Source organism: Opisthocomus hoazin, chromosome W (assembly GCF_030867145.1).
Source record: "Opisthocomus hoazin isolate bOpiHoa1 chromosome W, bOpiHoa1.hap1, whole genome shotgun sequence".
NCBI lineage: Eukaryota > Metazoa > Chordata > Aves > Opisthocomiformes > Opisthocomidae > Opisthocomus > Opisthocomus hoazin.
Window position 1 is genome coordinate 500476 of NC_134453.1, and position 14661 is coordinate 515136.

Consider the following 14661-nt stretch of genomic DNA (forward strand, 5'->3'; position numbering starts at 1 on the left):
GCGGAAGAGCACGACCGCCTGCTTTCACAGGTAGCAGGAACCAGATCGTGATATCCGGCAGGAAGAAAAACAGAAACTGTCTCAAAATGAAAAAAGCTGTTGCTAGGCAAACACACGACTTCGGTGAATGCCAGAGCGAGAAGAATTCAGGAAGTCCAGATAAGAGCCGCGGACGGGTTTTTCCACGGAGGCCCTGGGTTTTCAGACACACCACGCTTGCAGGGAACACACCACAAACGCGCAGAGCGCCTGCTCCTGATAAGGGGTTCTTCCCCACACGCTACTCCTCCCCAGAGGCACCCCGGTCTGGTGGGGTACAGAGCTCTGCCCGCCGGCGCAGCCCCGGCCCAACCGCAGGGACAGGGAGAGGGCGAGGGTCCAGCCCTCAGGGGACAGCACGTCCCCCCAGCAGCCCCGGCCCTGGAAGGCAAAGCCAGCCCCAGGAGACACCTGAAGACCCCCTGACCTCCCGACAGCAGCCACCTCGGTCACAACAACCCCGGGGTGCAACTCCAGGCTGGGGGCCTTCCGCTGCCGCGCTGCCGCGCCCCTCTGATAAACACGGGGATGCCGAGCGCTAGCACCCCGAAACCAGCCGGTGGTAAAATTCAGGTTTCCATGGCAACGCCAGCAATGACACACGGCGCTGCTGCAGCGCATTCCTGCGTTATCGGGCACTATCAGCACGCGCGCCCCAGCTTGCGGAGCTACACGGGCGCGAGGACCCGCATTGCATCGCCCGAACGCTGCAGTCCGGGCGTCTGCATCACAGGGCCTCGGCAGCCAGGAAACCGGAGGCGGCCACGGTCCCCAACGGCGCGCAGCCGTTTTGCCACCCTCCTTCAGCTCCCCTCCCCATGGCACATGCTGCATGGGCTGACGGCTTTGCTTCTCATGCATTTGAAACAAGAACTCCATCGCTCGCAGGGCCCAAACAGGCGAGGGCACGCGGTGTGCGGCAGCTGAGCCGGCTCGCCGGTGGCTGCGCGGCGCAGAGCACACGCACGGGCTACAGTTACCTGCGCCGAGTTACGTCTGCTCGCCTCTCACCGGAGCAAAACGAAGAAAACCAAATGCGGTTACGGGTAGTTCACAACTGAACTGACTGGACCTCACATAAAACCAGACTCCGTGACAGCAGCAACCAGATCAAAGGTAAATTTTCACAGCATCAGCAGGATGAGAGAAGACCACCAGCTTCTGCTAACTCAATCCAAGCAAGCATCAGAAGCGTTTCTTTAATGACAATGTCAATCAAAATGCAGTGACTGAAGTCATGACTGAAACCCTTTAAAACATGCACCTGTTCCAGCCCAAATCGTGGACAATATTCTAAGGAAGAAGGTGACACAAGATGTCCGAAGATCTCCACAGGACCTGAAACCCCATCAGCTACACGCTTCACCGCCTTCACTGGGAGGACGCTGAGGCTGCTCGCCAGCGGTTCTGAAGGCCCCGCGGCTTCGCCCGCTCCCCCAGGGGCTCTCCCAGGACCGTGCGCTGAGATCACACAGGCACCTGGTGACAAACGGCCGCGCAGGCAACCCACGCCCAGCCCCTAACCACTTACCCCAGTCTGGTTTACAGCCTTTGACTTCTAAACTACCACAGGAACTAGTGAGACACAAACAAAACCCAACCATAGGTACCGCCTCGCTGCGCCTGACCGCTGGAGCAATCGCGGGGCGACCCTGGAGAGCCCGGCCCTACCCTTGCCCCAGCACTGGGCAGGCGAGCCCAGCCGCTGCCGGAGCCGGGGCTCTGCCGGAGGGGCCTACGCGCCGCCTCACCCCGTCCCGTCCCCGCGCTGCAGGGACGCACGGCCACCACCCGCCCGGCACCGCCGGACCGGAACCCAACTGCCTGCAATGCAGTCGCGTCCTCACATCAGGGCAGAAAGGCGCAAGGGCTTCTTTGTCACGCCAGACAGAGCACAGCATGAGGTGCCGCCTCCTGGGTAAGAGAGGCAACAGGACAGCACCACCAGGACAATCCCCTTGGCAAAAACAATCGAAAATTAAAAAAATATACCTACTGTTAGCTTAAAAAGAAATAAAAAGACAAAGATTGAAAGATTCACTTACCTTAACTGACCATTATTTCTCTCAAAAGCTGTTTTGAAATGCCACAGGCTTCCACATTTATGTCCGGTTTCCAAACCTTTCGCCCAAGCGTACCGGTGGCCAGGTCCTGCTGGTCTCTGCTCCTGCCCGGCTCCCAAGCTGCCATGGCACCAGCACTGCCCGGCGTCCTAATACGCTGCCGGTGCTCCACCGGCTCGCTCGCGTGGGCATGCAGACGGCCGGCCGAGGAAGCCCACACATCAGACAAAAGCCACCACTGATTCCTTGAGCAAGCGGTCACTGGGCAAAGGAGATGTTATCCTTGGCAGCCATTACTGTCAGAAAAGCACTCAAAAAAAACCCAAACAGTTTTTAGTCAGCCCAAAGCCACCTCCTAATCACCAGGATAAACTGACCAACACAACGTGTATCTACAATACAAGAAACTCTGACAAGTGGAAAAACCATGCTCCGAGAACCTGTTGCAGTACTGCAGCAGCTCTGGAGACTTCGGCATCACCGAATAATCTGGATCAGAAGGGACGTCTCCAGCTGCAGCCCCTGCTCCCCCGGGGTCCACACCGACTGCAGAGCAGCGGGCTCGGGGCTGCGGCCACTTGAGCCTTCGAAGCGACTTCCCAGCCTCTCTGCCCCGGCGCGGGACGGTACTAGAGACCAAGGAACCGGCGCGCACAGAGATGTGTGGCTGCCAAAATACTCTGGGCTTACTAAAGGTAGCACTGCACCAAGTTAACGGAGCTTATTTCTTCAAAGGGTTTAAAAAAATCTTGCTGCACAAAGTGTACGTTGTAACGCTTACTCATCAAGACTCAGCAAAGCGACAACAACACAGCGCGGAAGGGACTACTGAGTTAGGCAGCCGGTTGTGGTCACAACTGGAAAGAAGCCTGGGAGCAAGGAGGAACACCTGCGGTACTCTCAGGCTGCTAATACCCCAGGAGCATCTAGCTTTTCATGAGAATGCTCTTGGATTTGTCTCCTGCAAGTCTCTTACCAAGCATTACTGTCGGAAGAGGATTAGTAGCAGAACCGTGGGCGAGAACTAGCACAAGATCTGGCCAGGCAGATGACAACACAGCAGAAGAACGCCCTCCTGCTGGGTAAGACCACGATGTGCAGAGACAGGGAGGTACTACCGGAGCAGAAGATGGGAACCAAGGCTCATCATCCCGCCTGTGCTATCTAAACAAGCCCCTGCTCCAGCAGCAAGCACCGGCGAGTCGCCACGAAGGCACTGTCGGGACACAGGGCTGTCACGGCGCTGTCGGGACCAGCCCACCCTGCGAGGGAACACACGCCCGCAAAACTCCTCCGCATGAGAAGTGCCTCCTCAGGCCAAGGCTGTGGGAGCAGGCATCATTCACCCAAAATCCTGGCCGAACTCGCACAGGAATTTTTAGTGTTGTGTCTGTTACTCCCTACCTGACCTCCAGGAGTCAATTTGTTCCTACAGACACTGGAAATGAGGAATAAAATGTCAAGTGACAAGACTTGACCAGATGGAACCAAAACAACACAAATAGACAGCCAGGATGAACATAACGGTCTCCCTCCTGGCCCACCCAGCCACAGGCCTTCATCGCTTCTCCGAGACAACCATGGGACTGCACAGCAGGCAAACTGAACTCACTGGAATCGCAGGAAGCTGACCTGTCCGAACTTGTGATTGATTTTTAATCCTTTTTGGCTAAACTGTACCAGTTTACCTCAGTATCAGAAGCGTGCCAGCACAGACGGCCGGGAGGGATCGCAGCTGGAGCTAAGGAAGGGCAATGGGAAAGCAAAGCCACCCATCCTGGATCCAACGAGAGGTTAATTTAGCTCCTTCGATGCACAAAAAAAATCAATCACAACGTAAGAGCAACTATTTCTGTCGTAGCTGACGAAAGTCTCCCAACCACATGGAAAAAGCACTGGGTTCCTATCAGCTGCTCCAGAGGTCATGGCCTCACAGCAGCAGCCTTGACTCCCTCTGCTAAGGGCAGGTGGTGCCCACGCACTGCCCTAATTGACACTCAGCCAGTGGTCACAGGGAATGACCCGGTGGTGGCAGCGAGAGGGACCCTGGCCAGAGGTGCCCACTGCCCAGCTGCAGGAAACCAGGGCAGTGCGGGCGTGCAGCACGCAGCCCAGCACCTCGCCCCGAGGCCACGCAGACACGTCTCAGTTTGTTGTAACAAACCGGGCCAAGGGGCCTCTCACAGAAGCAGCCACTTCAGCTTCGTTTCCAGACACCTGGGCTGTCTCCATCACCGACAGCCTCAGCCTGGCCTCCTCCTCCTCACGGCAAAACCTGACACGTCTCTCCCACACCAGACCCTGCGGGGACTTCACCTTCCCACCCTTGGCATGGAGCTCGTGTGCTGGGACCGCCTGGTCAGCTCCCCACAGCGGGGAATCAGCTTTTCTGACACCTTCAGGCAGCACCATTTGACGGTCGTGTGAGGACTGAAAAGCTTTGAAAGCAATCGTGGATTTAGCGGCACACCGGAGCGGGCAGACAAGGCGCCCAGCGCCAGCCGAGCTCCGAGGTGCTACCTCCATCACCCTGCAAGGCCACTGGCCCGAACCCTCGCAGGCAGCGCAGCGCATGCCCCGGCGCTCGCAGGCTCCGAGCAGCCGGGCAGCGACAGCAGCTCTGCAGCCGTCCCCGCCGCAAACCGCCCGACGGACCCGGCTCCACCTCGCCGACGGCGGGACGGCCGCACCGGGACACCGCCCGCTCACCCCGCTCCGGAGCGAATCCCCCTCGCCCAGCACATCCCACCGCAGCCCCGCTCCGTCTGGGACGAGCCCGGGACCGCCTGCGGCTCCCGCCACCCGAGGGGCAAGCGCTGGCCGTCACAGAGCCACAAGATCTGCGGGCCCTTCCCCATTCCAGCTCAGAGATCCGTATCGCGTAAACAAGCACGCAATAAACACGAGAAACTGGAAGGACCCAAAGAGAAAGGCTTCAGCTCACAGATGTAGGATACCAGCCAGAGGTACAACTGGGCCAGCAAATGGCTTCCTACACTGGCTACAAGCAAACACGAAAGAGAACAAGATACAGGCAAACACCTGGCAACACCAAAATGGTATTACCTCCTGGCTTCCAGGGACCTACGGCTCAAGGACCCTCCAGAGACAGAATCTGCCTCTCCGACTTCAAACCCAAGACAATGAGGCAATCTGTTTATAACAGAAAGCAGTCCTTCATTTTCATTCGGTTGTTTTTATTACTATTACTTCTTTTAGACACAGCAGAATCAGGACTGCAAGACTACGGTTTCCATCACCTGCTGGCCAGAACACCTTATCACTAGCTGGCCACAGGAGGGGTGGCAAAAACTCAGAATATCAGTTAAAAAAATGTAAAAAAAAGAAAAGGCATTTATTAAGTTTGTTCAAACAAACAGAAAAAAAAGTTTGAGTAAAACATCTCTGCTTTCATTTAGCAGAAAAAAAATGGAGCAAGATTTCATACAGACACACCAAAAGCTAGGGGAAAAAAAAGCCTGGCTGGCATTCAGCAGAAATAAATAAAATACTGAGATTGTGAAGCAACGTCTCCATTGTAATTTCTCAATTATTAAAAAGTTAAATACTTCTGTTGCCTTATTTCAAGAGTTGATGACCATTTACATAAGCTGCTTCACGGCGTGAAGGAGACCTGGGACACTCTCTCTCTCATCAGAGCAACTGTTGAGAGATTGCATGATCACACCTCCGTCCCCAAGCCTGGATTACTCAAAACCAGGAACTGCCAAAGGAGAGAGGACAGCAGGACTGTGCAGCACGCTGAGCAAATCCGCTCTTCTCCAGCAGGTAAACTACCCCAAGAAGGAAAACCCGCCCTGCGTTGGCAGGGTACCACAAACACCACCAGCCCATGCAGTCAGGCACAAAACCAAGGCACTACAGCTTCACTGCAAAGCCCAGCGCATTCATGGAGCTGTTCCTCACATCCTGCCAGTGTTCTCGGAACTGCAGACATTTCTGTTGATTACAGGCAAGGTTCCCATTTCCTAGAAATCACGACTGTGACAAATATCTACACCCTGCCAGTGCACAGGAAATAAGGTTAAAAGAATGGAGGGAGGAAAAAACGAACAACTACAAATACACACGTGGAGTTTGTTGCCCAGTCAAGACATGACCTGGAAGACAGACATTTCATAATATATTTCAAGAATCGAGTTATTGGATTTGTCTTGCTGGGGCTTTGGGTGGTTCTGCTTGGGATTTTTTTAAACAATTTAAACCACAGTTAGCTTCCAGGCCTGTGCGGTCTAACCACGTCTCTTATTTTAAAATTACCAGTAAATTGCTGCCGCTTTGCAGAAAACAATCCCTTTCCTCACGTTTTGTTCTTCTTCCTTTTTTATGGGAGGGGAAAGGAAAAGACGGAGGGAACGGGGGAAGGGAGCGCGCCAGCGTTAGGAACTCAGCGCTTTCAGAACCCCACGCTGGAGCGAGTTGGCACGGCAGCGGGTTCGGCACTTCTGAAGGCTACAGTTCTAGTCCTGGCTGAAGGTACAGCTCCCGGCGGGTTTCATACTGGCATGGCAGCAGCTCGAGCCCCGAGCTGAGCTGAGCACGCCAGCAGTAAAACCGCATTCCTTTCTCCCAGTGCTCAAGCCGGAGAAGTCACCCAACCTGCCACTGCATTCTTACCCAGCGCACCAAAAATAACTGGGTGTTTGCAAAATTAGACCTCATTTCTTTCCAAAAGGGGACAGAGCTGTCTAGCAGCATCTCTTTTACTGCTAAACTCTTTCATACAACACAAGTAAACCAAACATTTAAGAGGATATAGCAATGAAAGCAAAAGAGGAAGAAACAAAAGTTAGTGAAACTTTCTGTTCACTGGCACCAAACTTTACAAAACTGTAACTAAGTCAAGCTACTTCTTCACGCTGATATTGCATCTACGACTTTTTGCTGACCAAAGCTGTTAGATAACCCATCCCTCGCTGCTACTAAAAGGCCTAGAGGCTTCCAGCTCGCTCAGAAAAGTCCCAGGTTATACGCCACAGAGTTTAATTAAGCAAGAGGTCTCGGCCCCACGTAATCCTCTAGGACTACGGAGCTGCCAGTTTAGCCTGATTCAGCTGAAATCAGTCAGCTGCCAACCAGGCTGCTCCCACACCAGATCTTGTGACAGGAGCACACCGCTGCCTCACGAACCCCCTGTTGCGGCTCACGCGGCGTGACAAGCAGGACATGGATAAAGATAACAGCACCGAGTCCCACCTCCTCCGGCGTGGCCTCTGCGTCCTACAGCACCTGTGGAGACAGCCCGTCTTGCACAACAAGCTGTGTTTGGTTTAGAAAGGATAAATACCGTAACCTGTTGAACCCCACGTTGTCTGAAGACACAGCTCCAACCTAGAAGCTGGAGGGGTGCGCTCTTCCTTCCCATAACATCCTAAGACATTAATTTTATTCCCTTCTGAAAGCTAAGCCTATTTGGCACTCCTGCGGTGCCTGGTTATGTTTTCAAAATGAAACAAACAAACCAAAACCTATCAGAGAGTCACTAAGCCTAACTCCCAGAGAAAGCTGCGAGCCGAGACCGAGCAGGGTGCTGGTGGCAACAGAAAGGTTTTGATCCGCAGGCGTGGGGGTCACAGCCCATGTGCACAGCCCAGGAAAACGGCGTCTGTGCAGAGACAGATGAAAACTTCTCCTCCGCATTCACCATCACACAGTGCCCTCCAACGGCCAGCCCATAACAGGGACCTGCAAAGTACTACACCCAGCGCCATGCCCACCGGGAGACGATGCCCATCGTGAGATGACGCTTCTGGTGGCTTCCCTCCCAGCGGCCCAGGGAGCTGCAGCACCGTCCCTGCCCGCGCTCGCCAGGCTGCAGAGCGACCTGCCCACTGCACAGCAGAGCAGGGGTGGAGGAGAGACAGAGCCACCTCCGAACGCGCCTACACGCAACACTAAAATGTCTTCACGCCTCAGACCCACACCTTAATACAAACCACCTTAAACGCCATTACATTAATTTTACATTAAAACTGGAATTGACTTAGTGTCAACAACAGTGGCCAAAATATGCCGATAACTCATTAAAAGCAGGTTTAAAATGCAAGCTTTCACAGAAATCTGTTGACCTAATGAGAACCACAGCCTATTAGTTTTGTCAGTGTGTAGTACGCACAAGTAGGTATGCCAGCCCTTTCATTCATGAAACGCTTCCTTATCTGGACTTTCTGATCACCATTTAAAATTATACGTGCTATCCCTGGGAAGCCAATGCACTTCAAATCTATAAAACCAATTCAGATTTTTTTTTCCATTTAAAAAGTCAATAAAAAAGTTACTATGCTGAATTGCTTATTACTAAGACACCATGTCACTGCCGTGACCAAGCGAGGCCCTGCTCACACTCCGATGCGAGCGTTGCGCTTTTACATAACCAGGGTATTCAGAGCAGAAACCGCAGCCCTCTCTCTTTTTAAAGAGCCTGCGCTCACAGCGCCGGGCACAAAAGGTGCGTCTGTCTTCTCCGGAACCCAACGGCGATTCCTGCACAAAAGCAGAGCGATAACGCGTTCCCTTCCAGCCCCATCTCACGGAGGGCACCAAGCGACGCAGCCCCACTCCATGGGAAGAAGACACCCTGGAGGGAGGCCATTCCAGAGCTACAAAGCCATCGGGAACACCCAAACACAGGACACAAAAGCCAGCTTCTCGCACGCCTCACCTTGAGCCAGTCTGCCCAGAGACGCCTCATCCATTGCATCGCAGCCTTATTCCTTGCCACCTCACGGCCCAGGCTGTACTTCACCATGACATCATTGTGGCCAATCTTGGTTTTATTCTTTACCCAGATGTTAGATAAAGTAGAGATAAGCTCATGCTTTACAGAAACTCCCCCCACCCACAGGTACCATCTCCATCACACCCACACACTGCTTCCGCTCGTGTTCACCAAAAGCACATCCCATTAAAAGCAGAGCCACAGGGGCTCCCGAGGGCTTGGAATCCTTCTGGATTCACTTCTCGCACACAGTGCTCTGCCCAGCACAGCACACAAGAATTCAGATGAGGAAAAAAGGTTAAGCTGCAGTGACTACATCCAGAACTATTTATTTTAAGGCGTATGTAATTATATCTCCTGCATCAAGATATTTTCATGAACACAAGCTCCTTTTTGACAATTTCTAATGCATGACAAAATGTCATCTCAGTAGGAAGCTTCTAATTTCAGTTTATTCAATCACAAGTCATGGAAGTTGAATAGAACTTGAAAAGAGAAAAATGCTGGAACTGGAGAAAGCAGTTTCACACACAAATCTCTTTTCTGCCTGTATTCTAACATATGAAAAGATACTCTTTCTCCAAGGATCTTTTTCCGAGGACACCTTACTCCTTCAATCAGATCAGACACAAGCAGCTGCAAGTTTTCCTTCCACCTAAGAACACTGAGCAGGGGGTAGGGAATACCTGCGGAAACTTCTGCTTTGTTTGGGCCACATTCGATTCCATGACCCTCAAAACCCAAACTGAAACAAATGAGAGGTGTACTTCTCTAATGGACATAATATTTCCATTCTTCTTATAGGGAAAAAAACAACCCAAAGACTACAAAGTACATTAAGTTTATGAGATTAATCCGGTAATACCTAAAAACCAAAGGTCCCGCTGTATTCGATGGTTCAGGAACTCCCTGCAAAGGGACACTAGAAGCTGGGGGAAATCACTTGCATCACTTGAGCTGGGGCTTCTGGTTTGGCTCCCTTTCGCTCTGCCCCCCGGCCAGGGCTGCAGGCCCGCTAGTGCCGTGCGCAGAGCCACCGCTGCCGCCACCGCTACGCACACAGCGTCCCACCAGCGCCTGTCCTGCAAACCAAGCGTGTGCAAGGGCTACACAGCTGCAGATGGAAGGAGGGGAGCTCCACGCAGGAGCAAAACCATCTGCTGCTATTCAGGGGTATAAGCTTTTAGACACACTGGTATTTAGAGATTGCATGAGAGCACCTAAGCTTCCAGTAGACTGCACAGATACCATTCCACAGAGCCACCGGCTGGCTGAGGTTGGCAGAGCCGCTGGAGGTCACCGGGCCCACCGCCCCTGCTCCAGCCAGAGCCGGCTGCCCAGGACCACGTCCAGTGTCTTCTGAACAGCTCCAGGGATGGAGACCCCAGCACCTCCCCATGCAGCCTGCACCCACGCTAAGGCCACCCGCCACAGCGAAAAAGTCATAGGAAGTGAACGTGATTTGCAGGTAATTTTAACTAATAAAACGAATTTTTTATATTTTACACCTCATATTTAGAGAGGCAGATTTATGAAAACAACATTTGAAGAGAAAGGTGGTCTGTCAGTGGCTAGGTGCAATGCTTGGCTTGTCATCTGCGACTCAGCGAGTCCCTGAACTACCGGGTGTCTTAACGCCTGTCAGAGCATTTGAGCAAAATGAGAACAGATGTCCACACTGAAGGTATCTGCTGAGAATTACAGCTATTCACAGAGATTAATGTAGGCACTAACTCTGCAAACACCTAAGCACGTGTTTAATTTAAGACATGAGGTAGGCCTACTGACACGTACATCCACTGTGCGAGCAGAGTTAAGCCTATGCTTAATTATTTGTAAGAGATACTGCTGCTTTTATGGGAAGCCATTAAGCAAGTGTAGCTCACATTTAAATAACTACTTTTTCTCACTAGCGAATATGCTAGGGCAGGCAGTCCTACACAAGGCCTACTTTAAGCCCTACGTAAAACACAAAGTATACAACAGAACTGCATTTCAAACCAAGGTAGGAACAACGAAAAAATAACAAAATGCCGACATACACGATGCGGCCTCTCAAGGCCAGCAAGGAGATTCTGCTTTTCCAAACAAAGAGACGAGTCAAGGCCAAGGCAATGCCAATGGGAAGGCGTTAACTACACAGGCCAGCGGGCAATGAACCTGTAACCGTGCCCGCCGCTCTCAGCCTCTCGTTAGCTGTACCTTTAACGAAGCTTACTTACAGCCGCCTTCCCCAGGGAGATTCTCCTCCTTCAGCGCCTTCCTTCGCCCGTATGTGCGCCACAGACCCGACACCGCTTTAGGCTGTTGGCACTGCAGCCCATCAGGCTGCGGAACACTGCCCGCGTTCTCCTCTGTGCCTGTCCTCACCCCGTTCCTTTCTCCTCTTTCCTCCACCCCGTTTCCATCTGCAGCCTCCTGCCATATCTTCAGATGATCGCTGCTCTGTTCTGCAAAGTGCCCAGCACCGTCCCGATCTGCAGCAACACAGGAAACAAAGCACCGACCAGCCCGCTGCTCCTCGCAGGCAGGGCGACTGCAGCCGCCATGGCTTCTGCGACGTGGGGCCGCCGCGGGTTGTTGCGGAGAGAGCCGGGGCCGGCTCTTCCAAGCAGCTCTTTTCAAACGGCCTGGTTTTCCCTCGGGAGGCGAGCGACAGACGCCTGCCCTTGCCGTGCCCGCCGTGCAGCAGGCCAGGTCCCTGGTGCTGGCCGGGGACATGGGCACCATGCGGTGGCTGCGCCCTTGCTGGCCTGAGAGCCCCTCCAGCTCAGAGCCACGGTGCAGAGCGGGGTGCTGAGCAGCGGTGATTTCTCTGTCTATCCATTTCTCTTCAACATTCTGTCCGAGTACCAGCGCGTGTCAAGGAAGGAGGCAGGGACAAAAGCAAGCGGCGAGTACGCACACCCCGAAAAGCAGCAGCCGCCAGACTCCAGCACCGCGCTCTCAGCCACCCACCCGGGACACGGCAGGAGGGCGCACAGGCTCCCCTTTTCCTCAGGCCACACTCAAACCCACAGATGTGTGTCACCGCCGCCCCGCCAGCCACGTTCTGGGGTGCTGCGCTGGGCACCGAGCCCGCCAGCCTCGCGGGTCCTCAGCGGGTGCCGGCCATCAGCACCCCGGGAGCAGGCGGGATCGCCACCGGATTGCTGCTGCGGCGAGGCAGGGGGTCAGGCGAGGCAGAAGCCTTCCTGCACACCGGGGCCGGCCAGGCGAGCGGCTCGGTGGGCTGCTGCCAGCCAGTCCTGTCCTCGCACAGAGGCTCACAGAAACAACCCGGGACGGAGAAGGTTCTCCTCCGGTTCTGCGCGTGCCAGCCCGAGCGCCCGAGGCTCTCACAACGCGCTGCTTCTCCCCTGCCTGCACATACACACAGAGCACTTCAAATCCGACTGCGCTCGCAGCTTCATAAATCAACAAAGGCAGAACCAACCACCCCCCTCGATAAAAACACCCACTCCAGCCGAAGAACCTCCTTCCCAACGAGACTTGGACGATGCAGCCATCCAGACTCGATGCCATTCAAACATAACAGGTAATAAAACCATCTGGCAGCCTCCACAGTCAGCAGGTCTCCTTGTGCCAGCTCCTGCCACACCGCAGGCAGGCTGACAGCCAGCCCTTCATCCTCAGCCCCATAAACCTGGATGTAACGTTGCTGTAATTACCATTATTCACTCGTGTAAAGATACAGCTGGGCCCAGCGGTACGCCCGGCAGCGACAGGGACACGCTGCACCCGCGGAACCGCGACACGGCTCGTCCCTGGCCCGACGCCTTCCCTCGCTGCCTGCCGCGCAGCAGGGGCCCCGCCGCGGTGTCGAGACGGGGGGCACCGACCGCCACCTCCAGCGGCACAGCAGAGCAGGCGGCTGGGCGCCTGCTGCCGGTCCAACGCCCGCGGCGACAGCGGCCGGTACCGCCGGGACGCGGCCATCACCTGTCACGACTCGCACCGAGCCGCCGAGCCCCATCGGCGCCAGGCACCGGGCCGAGCTCGACACCGGCTCCCGGCACCGGGGCGGGGGGGGCCGCGCCGCTCCCTCCCTCCGCCGCGGCAGATCCGCCGCTGGCTTCCCGGGGCCACCGGCGGGCCCGGGGCCGCGCAGCGCCTCTCCCCCGGCCCGGCCCCCCCCCCCCCCCCCCGGCTCTTTGTTCGCCGCCGCCCCGCTCTGAGGCGCCGGGCGCGCGCAGGGCCCGCTCCAGGGCCCGGCCCCGTCCGCCCCCGGCCCCTGCGGGGGGCTCCGGCCGGCCGCACCTGCAGGGCTGCGGGCGGGCACCGGCACAAGGGGCCCCCCGCCACGTCTCCGCGGCCGCCGCCGGGCGGGGCGGGCTCGCCAGGCGCCCTCCCGGACCGACCCTCGCCCTTCGCCCGGGCGGCGGGGGCTGCCCGCTGGGCGAAGGGCGGCTGTCACCCCGCGGCGCGGCGCGGCACGCCCGGGCACCGGCACGCCCGGGGGCACACGCGCGCTGCCGGCCCCGGCCCCGACCCACCTCGTCCTCGGAGAGCCCGTAGACCGGCTCCACCGCCGCGGTCGCCATGGAGCCGCCGCCCGGGGCGTCCCGCCGGGCGCCGCTCCCGCCCGGGGGCTTCGCCGGCCCGGCCCGGCCCAGGTGAGGCGCCCGCCGCCGCCTCCTGCCGCTGCCGCTCGCCCGGGGCCGGCGGAAGGCGGCCGCCCGGAGCCGAGCGCCGGCGGGAAGGGGCCGGGGGCGGTGCTGCCCGGGGGCGGCGCTAGGGCTGGCGGCGGCCGCGGGAACGCGCGAGCCCCGGCGGCGGCCCGATGGGGCGGGCAGAGGGCCGGGCGGGCCCGATGGCGGCGGCCGAGGGCGGGAGGCCCCGCCGGGCCGGGCCGCGCCGCTGCCGCCCTTCCCCCGCCGGCCGCCGCGCGCGGGGAGCCGCACAAAGCGCGAGCGGCGGGGCTGGCCCGCGAGCCGGGCGCGCGCGGGGCGGGCGGGGCGGCCGAGCTGCAGCTGCGCGGGGCGGGGCGGGGTCCCCGCGCTCCTCGCACCTGGGCCGCGCGGGGGGGCTGCGGCGCGAGCGGGTGTGCGCGCGGGTGTCCCCCCGGGGCGGGGCCCCGCGCCCTCCCGGCCCCTGTCCCGCCGCCCGGGGGCGGCCCCGCCGCGGGCCGTGACCCCAGCGCAGGGGGCCCGCGGGCGACCTCCGCGCTCCGCGTTAACGGCGGGACGGGAGGGCCCGGGGGCACGGCCGGGCGGGGGGCCCGCACCGGGGGGCCGGGCGGGAGGAAAGGCCCCGGGGCTGCTCCGTCGCTCGGCGCCGCGGGTGGAAGGAAACGAAGCCCCCGGGCGCCGGGATGCTTTTCCCGGGCAGCAGCTGGCGGCTGCCACGTCTACCCCTGAGCCCGCGGTGCGTTGATAAAGGGCGGTGGAGCCGGCGCCCCGGGCACCGCACCGCCCCCGGGCACCGCGCCGCGGGGCTCGGTGTCCCCGACCCCTCGGGGGGCCGCAGCAGCCTGGCTGGGCCTGGTGCGTTGAGTGGGCCCCGACGGCGCTTCCCGTCAGCGCGTGGGGCTCCGGGCTGGGCACCCACACTCAGCTCCTCTCCCGTGACCTCCGTCTCCCGCTCGGCACGCTCCAGTGGAGCGCTGGGGTCGTTCGGGAGGAGGAATGTGGGAAACACCCAGGGGCGGCAGCCCCCGAGATGCCTCTCATGAACAGAAAACGACGACAACGAAGGCTCGGTGGCCGTTTTCCCCTTACTGTGTTTTCACAGCAAAGGGTAGATTGGCCACGAGCAAAGCCCCATCACCCGAGGAGCTTTCGGCTCGCTGCCCGACAGACACGCCGACCTCTGTGCTCA

At 57.8% G+C, this 14661-nt stretch overlaps 1 protein-coding gene across 3 annotated transcripts in view; it reads right to left on the reverse strand.

Annotated features, from left to right (window-relative positions):
- LOC104328496 (NEDD4 like E3 ubiquitin protein ligase) overlaps window positions 1-13443 on the reverse strand; it is a 170418-nt gene extending 156975 nt beyond the window's left edge. For all 3 annotated transcript variants that reach the window (XM_075446699.1, XM_075446698.1, XM_075446697.1), the window contains exon 1: window positions 13338-13443. In XM_075446699.1, coding sequence (XP_075302814.1) covers window positions 13338-13385 — 48 coding nt within the window. In that variant the 5' untranslated portion in view covers window positions 13386-13443. The remainder of the gene's footprint in view (window positions 1-13337) is intronic.
- Between the last annotated feature and the right edge of the window lie 1218 nt (window positions 13444-14661).